The 23,450-nt window shown below is 49.7% G+C and overlaps 9 protein-coding genes across 9 annotated transcripts; 5 read left to right on the forward strand and 4 right to left on the reverse strand.

The window, feature by feature from the left end:
- Nucleotides 1-74: 74 nt before the first annotated feature.
- DFL_000975 (uncharacterized protein) lies at nucleotides 75-3,897 on the forward strand (the record flags this gene model as incomplete). Its single annotated transcript, XM_067639683.1, has 14 exons — nucleotides 75-527; nucleotides 595-712; nucleotides 777-899; nucleotides 952-1,062; nucleotides 1,126-1,370; nucleotides 1,436-1,753; nucleotides 1,802-1,865; nucleotides 1,919-2,035; nucleotides 2,096-2,286; nucleotides 2,338-3,327; nucleotides 3,392-3,518; nucleotides 3,579-3,649; nucleotides 3,706-3,817; nucleotides 3,875-3,897. The coding sequence occupies 14 exons, from the start codon at nucleotides 75-77 to the stop codon at nucleotides 3,895-3,897; spliced, it is 3,063 nt and encodes a 1,020-aa protein (XP_067495536.1).
- Nucleotides 3,898-4,395: 498 nt separating this feature from the next.
- DFL_000976 (uncharacterized protein) lies at nucleotides 4,396-5,898 on the forward strand (the record flags this gene model as incomplete). Its single annotated transcript, XM_067639694.1, has 5 exons — nucleotides 4,396-4,475; nucleotides 4,538-4,681; nucleotides 4,776-5,312; nucleotides 5,363-5,530; nucleotides 5,685-5,898. 5 exons carry the CDS (start codon nucleotides 4,396-4,398, stop codon nucleotides 5,896-5,898), a joined length of 1,143 nt encoding a protein of 380 aa, XP_067495537.1.
- Nucleotides 5,899-6,143: 245 nt separating this feature from the next.
- Nucleotides 6,144-9,168, reverse strand: DFL_000977 (uncharacterized protein; the record flags this gene model as incomplete). Its single annotated transcript, XM_067639705.1, has 4 exons — nucleotides 6,144-7,662; nucleotides 7,726-7,756; nucleotides 7,819-9,021; nucleotides 9,072-9,168. 4 exons carry the CDS (start codon nucleotides 9,166-9,168, stop codon nucleotides 6,144-6,146), a joined length of 2,850 nt encoding a protein of 949 aa, XP_067495538.1.
- A 963-nt stretch (nucleotides 9,169-10,131) lies between these two features.
- DFL_000978 (40S ribosomal protein uS2) lies at nucleotides 10,132-11,190 on the reverse strand (the record flags this gene model as incomplete). Its single annotated transcript, XM_067639717.1, has 3 exons — nucleotides 10,132-10,852; nucleotides 10,925-10,995; nucleotides 11,089-11,190. The coding sequence occupies 3 exons, from the start codon at nucleotides 11,188-11,190 to the stop codon at nucleotides 10,132-10,134; spliced, it is 894 nt and encodes a 297-aa protein (XP_067495539.1).
- A 701-nt stretch (nucleotides 11,191-11,891) lies between these two features.
- On the forward strand, nucleotides 11,892-13,113 carry DFL_000979 (uncharacterized protein; the record flags this gene model as incomplete). The annotated part of the gene is made up of 3 exons (XM_067639728.1): nucleotides 11,892-12,012; nucleotides 12,096-12,970; nucleotides 13,030-13,113. 3 exons carry the CDS (start codon nucleotides 11,892-11,894, stop codon nucleotides 13,111-13,113), a joined length of 1,080 nt encoding a protein of 359 aa, XP_067495540.1.
- Nucleotides 13,114-13,464: 351 nt separating this feature from the next.
- Nucleotides 13,465-14,103, forward strand: DFL_000980 (uncharacterized protein; the record flags this gene model as incomplete). The annotated part of the gene is made up of 3 exons (XM_067639740.1): nucleotides 13,465-13,476; nucleotides 13,536-13,601; nucleotides 13,666-14,103. The coding sequence occupies 3 exons, from the start codon at nucleotides 13,465-13,467 to the stop codon at nucleotides 14,101-14,103; spliced, it is 516 nt and encodes a 171-aa protein (XP_067495541.1).
- Nucleotides 14,104-14,388: 285 nt separating this feature from the next.
- Nucleotides 14,389-17,938, reverse strand: DFL_000981 (uncharacterized protein; the record flags this gene model as incomplete). The annotated part of the gene is made up of 6 exons (XM_067639752.1): nucleotides 14,389-15,090; nucleotides 15,144-15,407; nucleotides 16,261-16,335; nucleotides 16,397-17,575; nucleotides 17,643-17,726; nucleotides 17,792-17,938. The coding sequence occupies 6 exons, from the start codon at nucleotides 17,936-17,938 to the stop codon at nucleotides 14,389-14,391; spliced, it is 2,451 nt and encodes an 816-aa protein (XP_067495542.1).
- A 2,095-nt stretch (nucleotides 17,939-20,033) lies between these two features.
- DFL_000982 (uncharacterized protein) lies at nucleotides 20,034-21,075 on the reverse strand (the record flags this gene model as incomplete). The annotated part of the gene is made up of 2 exons (XM_067639763.1): nucleotides 20,034-20,534; nucleotides 20,596-21,075. 2 exons carry the CDS (start codon nucleotides 21,073-21,075, stop codon nucleotides 20,034-20,036), a joined length of 981 nt encoding a protein of 326 aa, XP_067495543.1.
- Nucleotides 21,076-21,799: 724 nt separating this feature from the next.
- Nucleotides 21,800-23,318, forward strand: DFL_000983 (uncharacterized protein; the record flags this gene model as incomplete). The annotated part of the gene is made up of 4 exons (XM_067639775.1): nucleotides 21,800-21,911; nucleotides 21,972-22,318; nucleotides 22,374-22,815; nucleotides 22,885-23,318. The coding sequence occupies 4 exons, from the start codon at nucleotides 21,800-21,802 to the stop codon at nucleotides 23,316-23,318; spliced, it is 1,335 nt and encodes a 444-aa protein (XP_067495544.1).
- Between the last annotated feature and the right edge of the window lie 132 nt (nucleotides 23,319-23,450).

Below are 23,450 nucleotides of genomic sequence, written 5' to 3' on the forward strand. Positions count from 1 at the left end.
TCGTCACGGTAAACCCGTGTTTTTTTACGCAGAGGAAGGGGGGAGAAAGGGTGAGAAGAATATCAAAGGAGAAAATGGAGGCCGCAGCAGAACCCCGAAGTAAGAGGAGGCACTCTGGCTCAGCGCAATTCATCCGCCCAAGCAAACATGTGAAAGGCGACCATTTCGAGATTGAGTTCGAAGACACCGCCGAATACAACGACGAGGATGCTGATGATGATATCAACATGATGGCAGAGCAGGACCTTTTGGCAGCACTGGAGCAAGCGCAGTCGGAACCGAGGATGGTCCCCCATATCGCTTCAACCGGGGACTCTGTCGAATGGCAAAGAACTATCGAGTCCGTAGTTAGGAATGTCGTTTCGATAAGGTTTTGCCAAACCTGTTCCTTCGATGCTGATCCGGCAGTTACGAGCGAAGCAACCGGCTTTGTGGTTGACAATGTCAGGGGTTTGATTCTCACCAACAGGCACGTTGCTTGCGCGGGTCCGTTTTGGGGATACTGTGTATTCGACAATCATGAAGAGGTAATCTTGCTGCGACCATGTGTGTTCTCGTACGCCACCCTAAATGCTAATTTGCCAATCTTCGAAGTGCGATGTGTACCCCGTGTATCGTGACCCTGTTCACGACTTCGGTATCCTAAAGTTCGACCCTTCGAAAATCAAGTACATGGAAGTCGGAGAGTTAACGCTACGGCCCGATCTTGCGAGTATGATGAATCCCAAAAGCTATTCATGGCATGGGTTGCTAAAAAAAAATAAAATCGATTCTAGGGGTTGGCGTTGAGATAAGAGTAGTTGGAAATGATGCTGGGGAGAAGCTTAGCATCCTCTCTGGCGTTATCAGTAGAACGGACAGAAATGCACCTGACTACGGTGATGGTTACAATGACTTCAGTACGCACGCACCATTTTCTCGTCTTAGGGTTATAGGCTCTGACTCTCTTAGACACCAACTACATTCAAGCGGCAGCTTCGGCAAGCGGGGGTAGCTCTGGATCCCCAGTTGTAAACGTGGACGGGTTCGCAGTTGCCTTGCAAGCAGGTGGAAGTACCGAAGGTACGGTGAATATACCGATGGTGTCTGTCTCTCGGCGTTAAGCGTGCTGATTTGAACATTTAGCTGCAACCGACTACTTCCTGCCCCTTGATCGTCCCTTGCGAGCACTTCAATGTATACAGAACAACGAACCCGTTGCTCGTGGCACAATACAGACGCAATGGCTGATCAAGCCTTTTGATGAATGTCGCCGGCTCGGGTTGACGCCTCCCTGGGAGGCCGCTATCCGACAAAACTTCCCGAAAGAAATCGGAATGTTGGTCGCCGAAACGGTATTACCGGGGGGCCCTGGGTATAAATCAATCGAAGTAAGATTATGCATATTCTGCGTTCGGCTTAGCAAATCCCTCGCAATTCTAACATGTGCGTTTAGGAAGGGGACATTCTCATAAAGGTGAACGACGAATTGATCACCAAGTTCGTTCGCTTGGACGATATTCTCGATAGCAACGTCGGGAGTAGCATTAAATTACTACTCCAGCGAGGCGGCCAAGACATCGAGGTTGAACTGGGCGTCGGAGACCTCCATGCGGTCACACCGGACCGATTCCTCACCGTTTGTGGCGCCTCATTCCACGACCTGTCGTACCAACTTGCAAGGCTATACGCGATACCCGTGAAAGGCGTGTACGTCTCGGAGCCCGCTGGGACGTTCAGATTCGATGGTTCCGATAAAGGATGGATCATTGCGGTAAGCATATCGCCTGTCATCACTAATATTCAAAACTAACCGGTGTAGTCTGTGGACAACGAGAGAACTCCCGACCTTGAGACCTTCATCAACATCATGAAAAACATACCAGGTACGATACAAACTGAAAATCATGCACCTGTGCCTCGCTTACACCCCGAGAAGACCGATCCAGGGTCGTCGTAACCTATAGGCACTTGAGAGATTTGCATACACTTAACACCTCCATATTGCAAATCGACCGGCATTGGACATCCAAAATGAGAATGGCTATCAGGAATGGTACTTCGTACCCCTACCCCGACAATTGCCGAATCCCTATTGACATTACTCCCTTTCTAGACTCTACCGGGCTATGGGATTTCAAGGAGGTTGCAGATGCATTACCGCCCAAGCCCCTCCAGCCAATGTCCGCCCAATTCGTCACGCTTGACAACCCTGGATTCGCGGGAGCTTCTGATCTCGTTAGAAGCTTTGTCCGTATAGCTTGTGAGATGCCATTGAAAATTGACGGCTACCCCCTCCCTAGAAAGGTAAGCCCCGTAATCCATGGCGTGTATAAGAATGAGCCCTAACCATCACAGGTCGGGTTCGGGGTCGTTGTCGACCACGAAAAAGGATTGGTAGTCGTTTCCCGAGCATTTGTTCCGTACGACCTGTGCGATTTAACATTGACAATCGCCGAATCGGTGGTTGTGCCAGGCAAAGTCGTATTTTTGCACCCACTGCAAAACTATGCCGTTGTTCAGTACGACCCTGCGCTCGTTCAAGCCCCGGTTAGATCGGCCAAACTTAGCACCGAGAGCGTACGTCAGGGGTCTTCGACCGTGTTTTTCGGATTCAATCACAATTTTCGCGTGGTGACGACGAAAACGACGATTACGGACATAACCACCGTCGCGATCCCGGCAAACTCGATGGCACCCCGCTATCGGGCGATCAACCTGGACGCAATCACCGTTGATACGAGCTTAAGCGCCCAATGTTCAAGCGGCGTGCTCGCTGATGAAGACGGCACCGTCCAAGCATTGTGGTTGACTTACCTCGGAGACCGCGCGCACGGTTCCAAGGACATCGAATATCACCTAGGTCTATCGACACCGACAATTTTACCCGTTATCAGACAGATCCAAAGAGGACAGATCCCGAATCTTCGGATCCTCGATGTCGAACTTCACACGATTCAAATGAGCCAAGCCCGCGTCATGGGAGTATCGGAAGATTGGATTAGAAAAGTAGAGCAGGATAACCCTCAGAGGCATCAACTGTTCATCGTTAGAAAGGTCTCATGCGGTCCGGTGCAGACCTTGGAAGAAGGAGATCTGATACTGACCCTCAACGGGAAAATAATGACGCGAATATCAGATCTGGACGTCATGTATGACCATGATGAACTCGATATTCACGTCGTACGTAATTGCGAAGAACTCAGCATCAAGGTTCCGACGGTTACAACTAGCGATATTGAAACAAATCGAGTGGTCGTCTTCTGCGGGGCAGTTTTGCACCGGCCTCACCACGCCGTCCGACAACAGATCAGCCATATGCACTCGGAGGTGTATGTGTCGGCCCGGGTAAGAGAATCACCCGTCCCTATGTAATAATGCGGTTTCTAACGCCCCGGTTTACCGTTCATAGTCCCGGGGGTCACCGGCATTTCAGTACCAGCTGGTGCCTACGAATTTTGTCCTCGCTGTGAACGGAGTTCCGACGCCCGACTTGGATTCATTCCTGAAGGAAGTTTCCAAGATTCCCGACAATACCTGTGAGTAGATGAGGAACAATGGTTTCCTGACGGGCCAACAACTAATCCAAGCAATCTCAGACTTCCGGCTTCGTGTTATCACTTTCGACAACGTACCGTTCGTAATCACGATGAAAAAGAATGAGCACTACGTTAGTATTTTGCCCCCCATGAAATTACTATTAAAAAGCTCACATGTGTTTTCTAGTTCCCGACCATGGAATTCATCAAGGACCCTTCGGAAGCTTGTGGTTGGCGTCGGGTGACGTACGAACACGGAAAGCCACACTCGGGTTTAGATACAGGAATCCTAAGTGACAGTATGTAACTTTCCAGGGCTGCGATTTTTCGAAATGGGGCTAATTCGAGGGTATCAGGCATGGACCAAGGGGTCGACTGACAATCTCCGTACTTTGGGCCATTCGGTTTGCGTTTCTTTTCTCTCGAGTATCATTTTATTTTTATCTCGCTTCATCACTGTATAAAACTGGAGAAAAGGTCTAGATACGGTGCGCTTTACCCAGATGTGCTCCGCTCAGAGTTATACTAGCAAGTGCGACGATGTTCGAGAGCGGGCATATACACGTTTCATAGATACTTGTGTCGTTGATGGGATTGCATCACTAATTGGGTCGGCCGTTTTTATTATCTTTGTATACTACTCACTTAAGGATTAGGTAAACCAGCTTCTGTTGCCCGTAGACTCTCCACTTCTCATTTCCGTGTGTTCCATTCAAAGTGTGGCAGATGAATGACTCCCAATGTTTCTCCGCGCTCGGACTTGAAAGCGGCGCCGAACACGCTGCATGGGTTGACTATAAAACCACATTAATCGCCAACGCTCCAAACTTCAAAAACAACATTACGGGCCCGGAAACTCGATCGATTAAGACTAACGATGGGGGGGTTTGTATTTGATCTCGAAGCTTGCGCCAGGCCGAACATCGTAGCCCTGCAACCGTACCGATGCGCTAGGGAGTCCGTTTGTCAAACCCGTGCCGCGAAATCTTTACCAGCTAACAGCGAGGCCGTTGTCGTAGTGATTACAAGGATGATGGAAGCAATACACTTCTGGATGCGAACGAGAATTCGTACGGCCCGTCCCTTCCCGCGGACCTACCGACGGACCACGAGATCGACGGAAGTACTCTAAGGCTTGCGGGCTTGAACAGATATCCGGACCCGTAGGTCATCCCTACTTTGACCCTGGGGTTATCCGGTTTCCGAAGGATTTGTTGACCAATACTGTATGGTTTTTCTGATCCGAAAAGTGACTAGGCATCAAATAGAGCTAAAGCAGCTTTTGTGCGACCTTCGACAACCCGCGGGTTCCCCGACCACGTTAAAACCCGACAACCTTTTTGTCGGCGTGGGCTCCGACGAAGCGATCGATGGGCTGATCCGATGTTTCTGCGTCCCGGGGGTCGATAAGATTTTGGTCTGCCCCCCGACCTACGGGATGTATACCGTGGCCGCCCAGGTCAACGATGTCGAGGTCGTGAAAGTACCGTTGGAAGTTGGAGGCGAATCGCCTAGTTTCGACATCCAGCCGACCGAAATACAAGAAAAGCTGGAAGGAGACCCTCGGATCAAACTGGTCTACGTATGCTCTCCGGGAAATCCAACGGGTAAACTTGTGGACCCTGCTCGATTAAAAGCCATCCTCGAATACAACTGGAACGGTGTGGTCATCCTCGATGAGGCGTATGTCGACTTTGCCAGCCCTGGCAAAAGTCTCGCCCATTGGGTGAACGATTACCCGAATCTGGTTGTAATGCAAACGTTGTCCAAAGCCTTTGGTATGGCTGGCATACGGTATGTGTATCCCCTCGTCGAATCCCAGTCACACGCACTCACGATCCTAGTTTGGGATGTGCGTTCGCGCCTCCCGGGATAGCACGTCTCCTGAACAACCTGAAGGCACCGTACAACATCTCTTCTTTAACATCAGCGCTTGCGATACAGGCTGTTTCGAAAGCGGGCCTGGAGGTCATGGGGTCGCACCGAGAGTTGATAATCGGTCAGAGGGAGAGGTTGGTCCGAGAGCTGCCCAAAATTTCGCGAATCGGTCGGTTCCTGGGGGGTACGATGCGAACTTTCTCCTGGTCGAAATGCTGGATGGACCGAAGTCCCTTGGTGGCCAACCGGACAATAAAACTGCCAAGATGGTGTACTCACTACTGGCAGAGGCGAAGGGGATCGTCGTTCGATACCGTGGGAACGAGTTAGGTTGCACGGGATGTCTGAGGATAACGGTCGGCACGGAACACGAAACGACGAAGCTATTGGAAAAATTGGAAGAGGTGTTCCGAGAAATCCCATAACGTCAATTGGATTCAAATCAAATGTCGAGGCTCTGCGGCTGATAAACTACAAGTCTGCGGTTGACGAGCATCGATAAGCAATACAAAAAAATCCAATGCATTTCTAAACCATCGCAGGCACCGTAAAATGCTTACAAAAAAAAGAACAAAAAAGAGAACGCTTTGGGGTATCTTCGTGATTATAATACAAAAATAACTTGACTGATAAGTAGAAGCCATGCTGGAAAAACACGCTCTGTATGGATAAGAATGCACCAATGTCCGTGAAGCCGTGTGCCTCCAATCGACAGTCGATCGCAACAAGATCCTAGAGGCCAGTGAACTATGCAAACCCAGCGGCCTCGAGGCTTTCGAGATAAGATTTCCAATGCACCAATGCTTCTCTGTATACACCGATAGCGGTCTCCCACTCGGCGCGGATTCTCCTATCTTCGTCGAGTTCGGATATAGCTTTCATAGTCTGCTTTAAATCAAGCTTGATACCAGTCTCGGCATCAGTGCTAGTCCCGGTTGCGAACCCTTTATTTTGGGCACACTGGAGGATATTCGCATCGAGCCGGGCTCTCAAATGATTGACGATTTTCCCATTATATTCATTCCAATGGGCTTGGTATACCGTCATTTGCGCGCAATATCTATCGTACGACGTCAATGAAATATCGTTTGGCGCCGTGGGGGTCTCGGGAGGCTTGGGAAGGCTAGGATTCTTCTTGGGAAGCTCTGGCGCGGGTGACAGTGGGACAAACGGAGCCGCCTTGGATTCGAAAGGTAGATTATCTCGCACGTTGTGCCAGTGATTATTTAAACCATTCGCGGAAGCATATGACAGGGGCTCAACGTTACGAAGGCCCCCCAGGTCTGGGAAGGTTGGTTCTCCAGGAATGTGTCCGGGCTTGGAGCGCGAAGAGGGGGCATCCTCGGGGAGGTTAAGCGATGGCGCCTCAGCAGCGTCGTCGTCCCGTTGTGGGACCTCATCGGACCTTAACGGGGAGATCGGAACGCCATCACCCCTGATGGGGGAGACCGGGTCTTCTTCGGAGACAGCGGGGCTGTGGTCTGTCGGTAGAGTTTTCGAAGTCGAAGGTTTTTGACGTATGGGAGTAACCGGGGCCGTGGGGATGGCAGCAGGGCTCTTTGGCGGGGTGTCAATATCCATTGCGATAGGAGAAGGGATGCTGGTATTCGCATCCGAGCTCGCATCCTTCTGCGTCGACGGTTCTTCATTTTGCGGGGGACGTGCATTTTTCTCAGTAGGTGTTATTGATGCGGAACTGTTCGCGTTATTGTGACAGCTGTCCGCGGTAGGAATTTTAGCGGTCGTGAAAGACCCAGCGCTTCGCTTCGTAGTGGCTGTTTTGCGATGTTTCGAAGTTGATCGTGCGGCAGACCCGGATGCATGCTGCTGGGATGGGTTTATATCGAAGGGATTTGTCTCCGAAAAGGCTTTCTGCCATTCCTCGAACACAAATGCATTTTTTGGAAACGCATCAGGATCGCGAGCGGGGGCTGCATCTTCATGTGATTTCGGCGAATCTCCTCGAGGCGATGGTTCATCAAAGCCTGTGTCTTTGGATACACTGGGAGATTCCTCAGACGTAGAGTTCGGTCGTGGCCGGGAGAAATTGAGACGGACGCCGCCGGGACCAAAGTTGGTTTGAAGCTTGGGTACTGTTGGGCCTTTGCGTGGGCTTTGCGGCCCCTTTCGAAGCGGCGGGGCAAAAATATTCTCGGTACCGCTGAAGACGGTATTCCAGTCTGAAGGAGAAAATGATTTGGCCCTCGGCTCTTCCTTCGGGGGGCTGCCGGGAAAGCCAACAGGCGAAGATGGATTCGTTTCGAATCTGGAGTCAGGCGACGGTTAGCTAAATACATGGGATAGGGGGGGGAGGGTTGTGGGGTAATACGATTTGAAAGAGTTCAACGGAGTGTGAAAATCTATTGGTAAAGTTAGTTCATATTAAGACAAGATGAAGGTGAAGGGCGATTCGGACACATACCCTCGGATTTCCCATACGAATGCCCGCTGAACCGTTGCCGTTCCGGATTTTTAGGCCCATGATGATTTCGGCTCTCTCCTAAACCCTTCGATGCCGGACTCTCCCGGTCCAAGGTATTGCGTCGTGAGGACGGATACGATTGTCGTAACGGTACGTTGCGAATTTTCGAGAAAACATCGTTCTCTTCGTCATGGTCGCTACCCGTCGTTTGCTTCGTCGTACGATGGGGCCTCCGTAGCCCATCTTCGTTGAAGAGATAAGAAAACTTCCGCCTCTCGGTGCCTTCCAAACCCACCGAAGAGTTACTCTTCCGTCGATCTTGGTTGGATGTTGTCTGATCGCCGTGCTCCTTTGAATCTCGCGTTGTTTGAGGTCGTGTGAAAACTCCTGAACGCTGTGGTGATACCGATGGATCGGAGGGGCTTGGTTTCGCCGAATAACCCCCGTTCTGATGGTTGTTCCCATGCGTGCTCGGTCTGTCGGGGCTGGTGTCTCGAAGATTGGTTCTTAAGCGGGTCCGGGGGGTAAATGCGTAGAATGTGGATTGGCGGGGGGCATCTTCTTCCGACGACGATTTTGTTTCCCATATACCACCGCTTCGTCGATTATAATTCCCCCCGGACTTGTGTTCCGAACCCGGGTCCATCCATTCCTTTTCACGCGGATTTCGATCGCCAAAGAAGCCGTGTCTCGTCGGCTTCTTCCCACCGGAAGTCCCCACCCCGTCGTCTTTGTAGAACCTATAGGCCGGTTCACTTGCGGAAGGTGGATCGGGATCCACGGTAGCATATGGATTTTCCCTGGTTTTCTTGGGCGTGCGGGGCATCTCACGGGAGCTGCGTTGCTGCCACCGTTCCTGTGCAGCTTTCCACGCAGATGCCCCACCTGGAGTGTACGTACGGGAGGCGTGGTCCCATTGAGATTTGGTTGAGAAATGTGCATCACCGGGCCGAGTGCTTGTGGCATATGCCGCTCTATGTGTGTTATATTTCCTAGAAGAGGCAGGTGATTCGTTCGAAGGTGTAGATGCATCGTATCGGTCTGGCTTGGGTTTGTTGTTGCCATTGTAGTGTGATCGGGATCGATCATAAAGTTTTCGTCTCCCAGGGTCCGTTAGAAGCTCGTGGGCTGCCTGGATCTGTTGAAACTTCGCGTTAAACTCGGTCTCACGGCCGGGGTTCCGGTCGGGGTGATATTTCAGAGCTACACAGAGCCGTTAGTACGGTGAAACAGACGGAGACCGCGAACCATACCAAGTTTCCGAAATTGCTTCTTGATCTCATCAGAAGTAGCAGTAATCGAGACCTCGAGAGCCGCATAGTGATCGATAGTCACGTCTTCCCTCGGCATTTTTGAGGGAAACAAGCCGGGAGAGCATTAACGATTGATGGTCGGTACTGTTTGGTTGTTTCCAAGGAAGTGCTGGGGGGAAACAACGGTGTTATCGATGTTGCGGAGGATGGAAAGGCTGTGGGAACAATGCAAGCTGACATTCGATCCTGGCGAGTACAGTGTCTGGTTTGAGCTTTTCGAGCGAGATGCCTGCTCAGCTACCTTGAGTACCCGAGTAAGTAAGTATCTAGATACTTTACTTAAGGAAGTACCTGGCAGGAAGAAAGAAAAAGAGGGATGCCTTGATGAGGGTGGCCGTGACAGCTATGTTGTATTATACTAAGTATAGCCGTGTTCTTTAATGTGTTTTTTTTTTTTGCTCTGCCTTGCTTTGGTTTGCTTTGTCGTGTTGTTGTCAAGCCAAGTGCTTGTGCGAGTTCGACTCTAACTACCTACGACCAAAGTAGGTATTTACTAAGTAGGTAATACACGGTTTGGAGAGTGTACACTAGTCTGTAGGCAATACATCACAGCGGGAAACTACGAGGGGATGATATAATATTGGTAGTACGATTACTAGGTCGCACATGTGAATTCGTCTGTGTGCTAAGGAAGCCGTCCCCCTCAGCTCAAGATTCGAGTATCGATACAGTAGGAGGGTGGGGATGACGAAAAGAGACGAATGAAGCAGTTATCATACCGGTGAACAAGAAGGACGAACACGTGAAAGTTAAAATAAGTAGGAAATCATAACGAACCCTCTGAAAGCCCTCGAAATCATACGTACAAGAAAAAACGGAGTGTAGATATTATGAGACAGGGAGGATGTTTATTTCATGAGTCGGAAAGGAGGGGTGGGGAGGAGGAGTGAGAGAGAGGATGTCATGGCAGAGGCGGGATAAAAAAAAAAAGGCAGAGCAAAGCCGTTCGAAAAAAAAAAAAAAAAAAAGGGATATCAAAAAGCACGAAAGAGAAAGGCAACTACCATCCGCTCTGGGTTTCGGTGGTTGGTTGCACGTTCCCACTTTCGGCCCAGTCGCCAGTCGGTTGGTTAGCCTGCCAATCCGCGTCCGCATCCCAGCTTGTGCCAACAGCAGCCCCTTGGGCGGTGGGGAAGGTGCCGACTGGGCCGGTAGCGTCCCAATCAGCGCCGGTGGCGGCGAATTCGGCGGCAGGGGGGGCTTCCTCGGCACCGACGGCCTTCGATTCTTCGGCACCCTGGTCTTTCTGATCCTCGGCCTCTGGGTCACGGTAGAAGTACAGATCGACCATGACATCCCAATCGACATCACGGCTAGCAAGCGTTCCACGTAGTCGCAAAACCTCCCTTGCCAACAACCACCAGATCAAACCGATCGCGTGTCGGCCCTTGTTGTTGGTTGGAATGGCGACATCGACGAACTCGGTGGGGGAATCGGTATCACAGAGGGCGATAACAGGAATGTTGACATAGGAAGCTTCCTTGATGGCTTGGGCATCAGTTCGGGGGTCGGTGACGATGATGAGACGAGGCTCCTTGAAGGATCGAGTGATATAGTTGGTGAAGTTTCCAGGTGTGAATCTGCCAGCAATTGCTGTAGCTCCGGTGTGCGCGGCGAACTTGAGAACAGCTCTTTGGCCGTACGGACGGGCAGAGATGGCACAGACGTCAGCCGGGTTATCGATAGCGGCAATGACCCTGGCGGCAAGAACAATCTTTTCCCTGAGGTTCGAAAGGGCACTCTAGTTAGATCGAAGGCCGTCGAGGGTTATTAACGAAGCTTCATGCCCTTACCAGGTCTTTCCGATGTTTATAATGTTGATACCATCTGGTCTTGTCTTCCACAAGTACGGTTCCATGTGGACCTAAACCATGAAATCAGAGAATTAGCACATCTTCGTTCCTGCTGTCGCTGTCCTCGTGTAGGCATCCCGTTCGCTTCGTAAAACTCCTCGTACCTGAAGATTCTTCGATCCAAGGTGGCTTTGAGCCGCCAGGAGCATCTCGATGTCCTGGGGTGTGGCATTGAAGGTCGCTGGGAGATTTTTGGCGGTAGCCATCGTGGAAGTAGAGTGATATTTACTGCCGGTGCTGGGTATCGGAGAGGGTTGAGAGGGTGGGACGGAGTTGGCGGTGAAAGATTGAGGATTGCTCGATGTTTTAGTTTTGGGGTAAAATTTTGTGAGGTTTGTGTGTTGTGAAGGTGTTTTTTGGCGGTGAGAGCAAAGTGGCTAGGTTGGCTACGTAAGCGCCACAGCACCACGGTTCGACTTCAACATTGCATCCCCACGATATCTTTATATTCCGGGGGGCCGCGCTCCCGAGACTTTCAAGATGTTTCCGCTGCTTGCGAAAATATCGTTCCATGTTTTTTCACACGTTACGGCTTTCAAAGTAAAGTATTACATACAGCAAAGAAGATAACCAACAGTCAACAGTCCGGTGCAATTGGATATTATTTGTGTATCCACATGTCAGGTGTGGCTGATGTCAGTGGAGGTTAGGGCAGCGGGATAGCCCTTATCGTACCATCTAATCTAATCTAATCTAATCAAACATAGCCTGACGAAGCATGTGTTGCAAGCAACGCGTGCTACCCCTGGCATTATGTACGTTCGGACGCGGAGGTAGTCGGAAGAGGCCGCGCCTACAGGCACCCTTCAACGATATCCAAACCTCCAGATCAGTTACGGTTCGGTGCCACATCACCTGCTGATTTCGCTCCGCCGATACCACACCAAACGTCTCAGTAATCTTAGCAATGGAGGGTCTGTTCTTCAACATACATTCGGGCTACGTGGAGGGTATTGTTCGTGGATACCGTAACAGCCTTCTGACAAGTTCAAACTACTCAAACCTTACTCAATGCGAGACCCTGGAAGGTATATTCACCCACATTCCCGACTTCATTCCCTCCGGTTTTGTAAATTACGCTCTCCTTACTGACGTTGGTAGCAAATAATAGACCTCAAATTACAGCTCACGCCTTCCTATGGAGAACAGCTTGCTAATGTCGCATCACCATTTCCGACATCAACCATCGCTGCCAAAGCGACTGAAAAGCTTGTCCAGGACTTTCGGTACCTGCGAGCCCAGGCGACTGGAGCTCTTGCCAAATTCATGGACTTCCTCACTTACTCGTACATGATCGACAACGTTGCTTTGCTCATTACGGGAACCTTACATGAACGAGATACGAAGGATCTCCTGGAACGATGTCACCCGCTTGGGTTTTTTGAAGGGCTCCCCGCGCTTTGCGTCGCCTCGAATATTGAAGAGCTGTATAGTATCGTTTTGGTCGAAACTCCATTGGCACCTTTTTTCAAAGACAACCTTCGGTCCGCGGACCTCGATGAGCTCAACATTGAAATAGTCCGGAACACCCTCTATAAAAGCTATTTGGAGGCTTTTCACGAGTTCTGCACGACAGACCCAGAACTTTCCGGGACTCCCAGTGCGGAGCTGATGTCCGAAATCCTCGGATTCGAGGCTGATAGAAGAGCCATCAACATTACATTGAACTCTTTCGGGACAGAGTTGTCTAAATCCGACCGCAAGAAGCTATATCCCGAAATTGGGAAGCTCCATCCGGAAGGAACTTTAATGTTGAGCCGCGCGGATGACGCAGAAGCCGTACGGTTGGCGATAGAGATAGTTGGCGAATACAGATCCTTTTTTGACCAGGGTGGGATCGGACAAGGCGGCGGTGGAATCGGGGGGGGTGCGCAAAGGAGCCTCGAGGACGTTTTTTACCAAAAGGAAATGGAGCTGGCGAAGGGCACCTTCACTCACCATTTCACCTTCGCCGTGGTCTACGCATGGCTCAAACTACAAGAACAAGTGAGTGAATAGCACCCTCCCGTCCCGAGTTTTATTGACATCTAATCTTTTTCATATAGGAAATACGGAATATCACATGGATTGCCGAGTGTATCGCCCAAAACCAAAAGGACAGGATCGGAAACTATATAAGCGTATTCTAGTTTTGGCATTATTATTCTGATTGATTGGCCGCGATTGATGTTCTTAGCGTGTACATTAGTAACCAACTTGAGTACTTGATGACGTATTTCCCAACAACCATAATTACCTATACATGAGGAATCACCTACTGCTTAATTACCTCCCGTGGCTCGGGTTGGCAGGAAAGCTTGTACGGGAGTTGTATAAACATTTCGGATTGTGGCCATCCGCAAGACTTGGCAAGAACGCGAACGCCCTTCGCATCTTTGCAGTTCACTCTTCCAAGAGGCAACCCCGGCAAGATACCAGAATGTACCAGTATCCCTAGATAACCCTCCCCAAGGCCTCCGTGTCCCCATGATATTACCGTAATGTCCGTCACGGTATGTCACCGTTCCATCCTCGATCTGCATCCCCGCTGACGACTCGCCCGCCACGATAGCTTCACACCGAGCTGGGCGATCTGAAGATCGAAGTATTTTGCGAAGCCGTCCCCAAAACCGCAGAGGTACTTCCCAACCGTATGCATACCGTACGGCCGCAGGAACGAACTGATCACGTACGTTTTGTAGAATTTCCTTGCGCTTTGCGCCTCCGGCTATTACGACGGTTGTATCTTCCACCGTTCGATCCCCGGTTTCATCCTTCAAACCGGAGACCCTTCGCCCACCAATCCTGGGAAATCCCTCGGAACTCCAATATACGGAGAACCGTTCGAGGATGAGATCAGGCCATCTTTGAGGCACAACGTTCGCGGCGTGGTCTCCATGGCCAACTCCGGTCAGCCCAATACGAACGGTACTCAGTTTTTCATCACGTACGCCAAGCATGCTCACTTGGACGGCAAGAACACCGTCTTCGGAAAAGTCATCGACGGTGCGGAAGAGGGTGGGACTTTGGAAAAGTTTGAGAAACTCACCGTTGACAAAAAGAACCGACCGGTAGAGAAAATACACATCCTGAAAACTACGCTCCACGCAAACCCGCTTGCAACCCAAGGGATCTATTAGATGTAGCTTTCCAACCAAGAAATAGCACTACCAGGCATATACGATGCTGGGACAAAGCTTCAAGTAACAAGGGGTGGCCATGTTATTTATCGGTGGACGCCACCGTTGACCTTTCCGGGCAGGACGACTAAACTCAATGGAATATATGATTATAACACAAAGACTAGAAGCGCATGTATAAAATCATAGAAATTATATCGGACGCCTATTTATGTGTGGAGAAGTAGCAATCCCTGACACGAAAAGTGAAACCCCAATATCTAGTACAATCAAAAGCAAGCACGCCTATGCTGCGAAGGCCCGGAAGAAACCCCAAATCCCAGCTGCGCTGAGAACAGGTATCACAACATTGTCATCCAAACCCCATACGTCAGTCAACTCGCTGACGGATCCAATCAAACCCGTAACCACGCTTACGATCCCCAGCGCTATCGACCCTCCGACCTCCCCCAACACCGGTAAACGAAGCTCGCCAATGTAGCTGAGGGCGGAAGTGGGATCATCTGGCCAAAACGGTGTGTCCGGGACCAGCTTCCCATAAAAATACGCAGTAGCGGCGCTCCCAACCGCAAAAGCCGCCAGCGACCCGGCAAAGCTCTTGCCCTTTCTCAACTGAGGGGTGTATCGCCCAAACAACCTCCCAAATGTGCTCGCTGCAGTATCGCACCATGATAGAAGGAGAATAGAAAGCGTGGCAATATCTTTAGGAAACACGGCGAGCACGGTCCACGTGCCGATCATATACCAAATCACGCCGTTCCAACCAGAAAACTCCGACTCCCGCATCAACGCACCGAGCACCCTAATGTAGAACCAGTTGAATGAAGGTGAGACAAACCTCAGCACATCGGCTGACACGATAGGTATTAGTGCGTAGCCAAGTCCCGGTGTTATGGTCGCAGGTTGCACTCCGGTCTTGTAGAGATGTAGAACGAGGAATCCGATAGATACATGCAGAACCTTTCGAGGGACCTCGTGTCGATGAACCTAACACCGGTATCAGTATTAATCTGAATTCGGTAGACTATATTCCGACTTACTAGTTGTCGAAACGTTTGATGGATTGGTATTAAGCCTAGCGGGCTAGGGCTTCTTGAAAAGCTCCTCCAGCCGGCCGATGGGGGCGAGAGAAACCCATTGGATTGTTCCGTTGTTATGGTGGCGGGAGTTTGACAATGATTGCTTCCCGTGAGACTTGGAGACTTTGATCGAAACCTCGCTCTTGCCCGAGACTCTGTGTCTGAGGCTGGTTCGTATGTTGATGAAGCGGCAACGTCATCTCTCAAGGGGGGGGGGATGTTTTTCTGAGTTGTGGGATCTCAGGAGCAGCATGCATTTGGGGCGACGAGGGCGATGAGGGCGATCCTTTTGATTCTGTAGGAGGATGAGATGACATGGCAACTCGGCCGCTCAACAAGTGGAAGCCCTTGAGGTTAAATTTCGGAACGGGACGGAAACCACCAGGAGACAAAAATTGCGTCGGGGTCTTCAAGTCATCGTTGACAAAAAGGGTACAGGGCGTTCAAGTCCAAGTAACGATCGCGCCCAGAATCAACTCCAGCGGATGGTTGGGATGGTAGCGGGTTGTGTCATTGCGACTTGTGATGAGAAGCCCCACGCGGTCGAGGAGAAGGCTTTTCTGTTAGCTGCAGGTGTATGTCTTGGCGGTATTACGTGTGGGAACCTGCGACGCAGGCATGTGACACCTGAACATAGCCAGGTGATATACCCCAGCAGAAGAGGTTATATACTCGAGTGCTTACTTGATTCAAGTAGATTCTGATACCGTGTCAGAGTGTGGAATGGTTTCACTTGTGGCATCCGAGTCTTCAATTACTCGTGGGCTGGGCATTTGATTGCTATTCGACAATTCAACAACGATAAATCAAAGGGCAAAAGTAAAGAACTAAAACGCTAAAGTCGGAGGTGGCAATTGTTTATACAGCAAAACAGGAAGTCGGAAAGGGGACGGTCCGAAAAGAAGACATGTTATGTTAACGGGTGGGGAGTAATTGGTTTATACAAGCAGACATAATCAGGTGCGGTGGTTCATTAATCGCTCTATCCCAAACAAACATGTGGGTTAAGGCACGGGCATCAAACTGGAGAGACTTTTGGCGCGAGCGATTGGAGATAATTATTTAATTCTCGAACAACCTCCGGCTTAGCTTGACTAGCCAGAGAGGGTTTTAGGGGAGGGAATTCGTAGGTTAAAAGAGATGATCGTTGAAACTAGAATCCGGGTCAGTGCTGAATGCGAAGGAACGACGCACCGATCATGAGTTCAACTTACAGTATTGACTGATAACCGACAAAGATTTACAGTTTCCTCCGACACAACCCGCGCATGACGCTTTTGAAGATTCATAGGCGAGGTGTTAGGAGAGCTGGAGATGTTAACAGCCTTTCGAAGTCCGGAGGGTACTTTGGGCATGTGGAGCTGGGCGGGTTTAGAAACGGCTGTTTCTGACGGCAAAGGAGGCGATGGAGATGGCGTGGGTGCAGAGTACGCACTAGCCGGGAGCGACGGGGTTTCGGTCTCCTGCGGGCTTCGAGGGATCTCATCCGAGGCGGGAATAGGCAAACCATCAGCTACTGCCCGTTTGGGCTCGGGAGATTTAAAACCGGCCCGTGTTTCTCGGTCCAGTGTGCGGGCGAATAGTTCTGACGACCGACTTCGTTTCGAGGGTGCCTGTTCAACTAGTGGTTCCGAATCCATCGGCTCGAAAGATGCGCGCGGCCGTTTCCTACCGGCCTCCATGCTCCCCTGGCCCTCATATCGATTTTCGAGACGCAGTCGCTTTTGTCTCTCCAGTCGGAACCTTTGAAGATCTTTCCTCCGTCTCTCACGCTCTGCCCGGTCTTTGTCGGAAATCTCCCAATCGTCCACGCCGGTATCGCTCATCGCAGATGGCGTCGTGGGACGTTCCATCAAGCGCTCGAACTCTTGCTTCCTACGTGAGAATGCTGCCAGTTGCCGGGGTGTCATGTCGAATCTAGAATGCAGGGGTAATGACGACGAGCTATCATAACGGCTTTCCAATGCGAGGCCGGGGTTGATATAGGATGGCCGGGCAGGTGTCGAATATAAGAAATCCGGAACGTTTTGGGTTGATTCCGTCAGGCTCGAAGAAAACGCTGGCGATGCAGGTGCGTCTTCTTCGAAAACAAATGATCCTGGCATCGGAGGCGTGCGATCTTCCTGTTTTCTCGGGGTTGCATCAAGACTTTCCCGAGCTGGCGAGGGGGATAGAGGCGGCGAAAGTGGGTCTTGTTGTGTGGTCGACGAGAGGTAGCTCTGCTGTGATGACGGTTGGTGGTCCATCGGATCAGGTCCATCGGCAGCTCCCTCTTCATCGTCTTCTTCGTCCGAAAGTAACCCGTAAGACCGACCAGCGAAGCTGTCCGGCCATGTTTCGGCTTTCACGTTTTCTCGCTTTGTTGTATGGTGGCGATTCCTGCGGCCATCACTCTGGAAAGGAAAAAGGTTTCAGGAAAACTCTCGCTATATCGACAGAAGAGACGGAATGACCACGTACCTTTTGCCAGACCCGTTCAGCTGAGCCATAGAAAATATTACCGCGATGGCCACTCGCTTGCTTAGATCTTGCGATTTTCCGCGCCTGGATACTTCACGTCAGTATAAGCCACCAAAAACCAGTCTGCAGACGCAAAACGGAAAACGTGCCTCGTCATCATCCAGTTCCTCTTTGATATACCAAAAGACACCGACTACGTTTCTATCCGTTGAAAAGGTTAGGGATGTAGGATGTTTATGGCCACCGCTGGTTGTAGAGGTGCCATTCCGGAGTATGTTGACCTTCGCGAGCCGCATTGTTTCGATTCAAGGCCTTCGGCTTCGTCGTAATCGATCAAGAGAATCAGTTTATGCAATGGTGTCCTCGTAAAATCCTTGGGGCTTAAAGCCAGCACTCAGACGTTGGAGGGCCGTCAAACCACCGACGTCCGTTTTACTGTCAGGTTGTCAGATGGGGAGGGAAAAAAAGATAAAGGAAGTGGTACACGATGGAGTCTTGTCGGCTAGAATTTCCAAATGCTTCGGAGGGTGGTATAAAGGGTACACTGCTCGTAGTTTGAAAGTTTAACCAGCACGTAGAGGAGAGGGAAAAACTTGTCGCGATGTTTTTCGATGCAAGATGAAGTGGACGGAAAAGGAGATTAGCAACACATCGCTCAAGAGAAACAGGGCAATAACTCCAGCCAATCACAGGGTTCCCCAGCAACAACCACAACCACAACACATTCCTGCGCATGGACATATCTAGATCGGAGATCGATTACAATAATATTCAACGTTCGAACTCTTAAGATTTATAGTAGCCCCTTCATCTTCCGCTGAGAAATCTCTACGAATCTTTCTCGAATAAGGTGAGGCCGGAAATATGTGCCATATCGGAGTGCCCAATCCCCAAATCTAGCAGGATTACAATATAATAACCAAGGGCGGGCCTAATTGCATGCAAGGCTTCGAACTTAACTTTCAATTAGTTTCGAGATTCGAGTCGCGATAGCAGTGCCATCGGGGGTATGTCAAGCAAACTAATTAGTAAGGAATCCGTAATCTGTGGACGATGGATTCGATAGATCCCGAGGTGTAAATCAGAGGGAGCATGAGGTACCAAGTACCATTAGAAGGTGCACGGGTTTATCGGAACGCGTACAAGCTGATTTATACCGAGATCTCACCTCTACAGAATTTAGTTGAAACTATTTCGAGATTAAGCGCCCTCTACCTACTATCAGGTTATATCTAGGTATTAGGTATCTCGTAAACAAAATTCCCACTAGGTTGGACAAGATGTTACGATTTAAGCACAGCAGGGAACACGAGGCCCTTTCATACGGAGTACAGCTTTAGCGGCAGGATTTTAATAATATATAATACAATCTAATGAAGATAATGGAAAGGCCTAACAAGCGGCTGGTCTCGAGATGCCTTCCGGGCTGTCCAACTTACCATTTTGGCATCCTAAATACCTACAATATACCCATGTACCGCGAAATTTGCGAATTGGACTACTACGACGAAATTTTCCTATCATGTTTTCTATCGATTCGCTTAGCCGGTAACCAAAACATCTAGACAAGGATACCTACCGATGTTCTGCTCTTGGTGTACTAGAAACCAGAAATTTGTGAAGGAAGCTGACCGTGTCAAGGAGCCGAGTAGGTAGCAAAATAACATCTGTAGTCCGTAAAACCAATCCACCAACACAACCGCACAATCTGTTTGCGAGATTGTCCATATCAATCATCCGGCGGTGCCTCTCCATCCACAAACTTCCGTAAGGGGGTTCGCAAACTTGTGTGTTGACTTCAGGTTGCCGTAGGTGACTTGAGAGGCTTAGTCTAACTAAAAAAAGAGGGCCACAAACCTACTTGGTCCTTGTGAATTGACCTAGAAATCGGCCAAAACCCCGTAAGGTTAGTTTGTAGACAGCATCACAACAGTGAATGCTTTGGGTACACTGAAAAACGCCTATCTAGGATTTGGCAACCACAATACTATCCGAGAGATTCAAGCCGTAGTAATTCCCTTTAATTACAACAATACAAGAACGTATACCATCCACACCAGGGTCTATGAAGCTAGGATCTACGAGGCCTTATGTGAAATATAGAACATGTCCTCAACGCCGCAATTGCCACCGGATAGAAGCCAAAGATAGCAAGAGAAACAAAACGAGATTTATCAACTCAAGGAAAGCTAACAAAAATCCACGTGGGGGAAACCAGGCAGATGGACATCTGCCTCGGATTAACCCCGGGTTCCCAAACTGTTTTTTTTTTTTTTTTTTTTTTTTGCAACAATTTGCTAGTCAGGTCGCCTTTACCGCAGGGATCGAATAAATCCACCCATCAGCCGCACGTACCGCAAGAACTTTTGCTGGCCCTGAAGTTAAGCACTTCTATTTCCGTTGTCTCACAACACCTTGATGGAGCACAGGGGTAGCCGGGATCTTAATATCTGTTCCCTCAATGCTGACTTCATCCTCGGTTATCACCGTGCTTTCCTTGTCAGGGGGGCTTTGTGTTGACTTTGTAGAATCAAATCTCCTCCTCAGGGCATCGATCATCTTCCCGAACCAATAAAAGTTGAGGAAGTGCAAAATGAGGTTGCTGGTGACATACGAGAGCGCCAACCAAGCAGGAACCGCTCGTCCCTGTTCAACAATATCGTGCGGCGGGTTCTGCCATGCTTGGTAGATATCGGAGCCTACTCGAAAAGAGGAATAGGTACCATAGACGAGCCGGCAGGAGAAGAATACCACGAGAAGGCAAATTCCGTTTACTAGTTGTAAAGCCGAGCCCGTCATTTCCAATTTATCCATAAACCAATGGAAGTTGAGGAATGGTGAAGATAGCTCGTAGAGCAAAAATGTTGGTGCGTAGTAATTGACGAATGGTCTCTATGCATCGTTCTGTTATTATTCGGACCATCGGCTTCGGTTCAAGAAGAGTAGCTCATACAAAACCTAGTGAAAAAACACAGAGAGCGCAAATTGCGTGCGCAAGGAGCCCAGGCCCGAATATCTTAAGATACTGCGTGCTAACCATCAGATCCCATAGGAAATAGCCAGCACCAAACGCTTGGGTCATTCCGAGAAGGCCAGTGTAGCCCCACACACGTTGCTTTGCATCCATCTCAGATCTCTCATGGTCAACGGACATTGCGTATAGCGAGACGATACAAATTAAGGTGCTCTGAACCAGAGATACAACATGGATATCCCAGTTGATTCGATTTCGTTTGTTGAAGGAACGATATGTTTTGGGGAAGAGCAACGGTGATACCAGGGGGGATAAGTAAACGTTGGTAACATGATACAAAAGGAAAGCCCCGATAACTTCGTGGAAATGTTTCGGGAGGGTTGTGAAACCAAGGACTTCGCATATCGGAGTGACCGCCTTGACGATGGCTTCCGGGCATGGCGGAAAGGGGTCCTTCATTTTGAGGCGTCACAATAGCTGGAAATCTCGGACGTCGGTACGACTAGCTGTATATCTGATGGGTTCGATCTTTGGGGAATGCCGATGTTTGTGCAGCCACGTCGGCCTCAGAGAAACATGACTCTAAAGCTAATATTTATACCGAAGCCTCGCCAAGAGTAGAATGTTGGGGAACACGATCCTTGAGCAGTTGACCCTGTCACCCGAAGTCAACAGAGTGAAGTCTTGGCATGCGGCTCCTTGAAATCTGCAGGAGCACGTGCATACTGTCGGGGAAAGGGCCAGACAAAAGTCGGTCTTAAATTGGGCTTTAGAGCAATAAAGCCGTTTTAAAACATCTCCAAGACACCATATTCTCTACAGTAGCTAAGAAAGCTTAGAGCTGCTGCTCCGGTAGAGGGTGTGGCAGTATGTGGTTATCTAAAGCTCTAAAAGTTAATAAACTGTACGAATTTTGGTGCGTTTCTCCTAATCAAGGCCAAGGGTTCCTTTCCGGCAGCTTTCTTGTTTCTAAGCTTGGTTTAAGCTCATGTCTCGAGAGCAAGCCTCTTCGTTCTAATTTTGCCTCGAGTTCAAGACTAACCGCTCGAATAATACCGCAGACTATGGAGACAGTGAGGTCGAAATACTTCACGAACACCTGACGACCTACTGCTGATTCCGGGCCTGAGGTATCGCAATTTGTGATCCCTATATCTAAGCTTCTGCTTCGAAAGCTACTACGATGAGTGGTACAAACCCCCTTACGGCACAAAATGCATCCGAACTCGACTCCCGTGATCATCTACGGCACCTCCGAGACGAGTTCCACATCCCAAAATACCAAAATCTGCAGGGTAGGCTTTAGGATCGGTTCCACGAAAGTCAGCAACCTTACTTATACCCGATAACATTAGGACCCCAAACGACCGACGGAGCCGTAGATAGTCAGGCCATCTACTTGTGTGGGAATTCACTTGGGCTCCAGCCGAAAGGAACTAGAGCATTATTATCGGAGGAATTGGATGTCTGGGCGGATCAAGGTGTATACGGCCACCACCGCCACCCTAATTCAAGACCATGGATCGATATCGACGAATGTGTATCCGAGGAAACGGCGAAAATCGTCGGAGCGCATCGGTCTGAAGTTGCTGTCATGGGCACCTTGACTTCGAATCTTCATTTTTTGATGGCAGCATTTTATCGACCTACCGATACGAAGTATAAAGTTATCGTCGAAGACAAGGCATTTCCGTCAGATTATGTAAGTTGCCGGCTTAATATTGAATGTGGAACATGGGCTAAGCGGGGCTTTCTAGTATGCTATCGAGTCGCAAGTGCGGTGGCATGGCTTGGATCCTTTGGATGCTATAATATCAGTTTCACCGCGGCCAGGGCAATACACACTCGACACTCGCGATATTCTCAAAGTCATAGAAGAGCACGGAGCTTCCACCGCGATGATCCTTCTTCCCGGGGTCCAGTATTACACAGGCCAGCTGTTTGAGATCGAAAAGATCACAAAATCAGCAAAAGGTCGTGATATTGTCGTCGGCTGGGACCTGGCGCACGCAGTGGGTAACGTTGAGCTCAGCTTGCACGACTGGCAAGTGGACTTCGCGGCTTGGTGTAGTTACAAGTACCTTAACTCTGGCCCGGGAGGTATTGCCGGGATATTTGTTCATGAGGCCCGATCCGATCAAGGACGCCTGACTGGTTGGTGGGGGCACGACCGAGCCAGTCGATTTAAAATGGAGAACAGTAGGAAGCATATCCGTTCCGCTAAGGCGTCTGGTGCGAGTACTAACTGTTAGATCACGCATTCCCTAGACTTTGTTGCAATCCCTGGGGCTGGTGGGTTCCAACACTCAAATCCCTCGGTCATGGCGACTGTTTGCCTGCTTGGCTCTCTTAGAGTTTTTGCAAAAACGACGATGAAAGCCATCCGGGAGAAATCAGTCCGCCTCACGGGGTATATGGAAGATCTCCTTCTTTCGGACGAAGAAACAAGGAAGTTTTACGAAATAATCACTCCGAGAAACCCATCAGAACGTGGCGCACAGCTCAGTCTATTGTTCAAAGACGGGATCATGGATGCCGTGTTTCAAAAACTGGAACTGGCCGGAATTATCGTGGACAAGAGAGACCCCGATGTAATTAGGGTGGCACCTGCTCCCCTATATAACTCATACGAAGACGTCTTCAAATTCTCACAGAAATTAAAGGAAGCCATCTTGGAGGCTTCCCAAGCTGGTGCATCCTGATGGGCTTTGAGGTTTCACCAGGTGCTTGCATTCTTCCTATTTCTTACCTCTGATAAAATGCCTGGACTTGATCAAACATTTATTCTTAATGATTGTAGATAGCATCTTCGTACGGGGGACCTTGCATCAAAA

Source organism: Arthrobotrys flagrans, assembly GCF_004000055.1.
Source record: "Arthrobotrys flagrans strain CBS H-5679 chromosome Unknown unitig_15, whole genome shotgun sequence".
Taxonomy (NCBI): Eukaryota; Fungi; Ascomycota; class Orbiliomycetes; order Orbiliales; family Orbiliaceae; genus Arthrobotrys; species Arthrobotrys flagrans.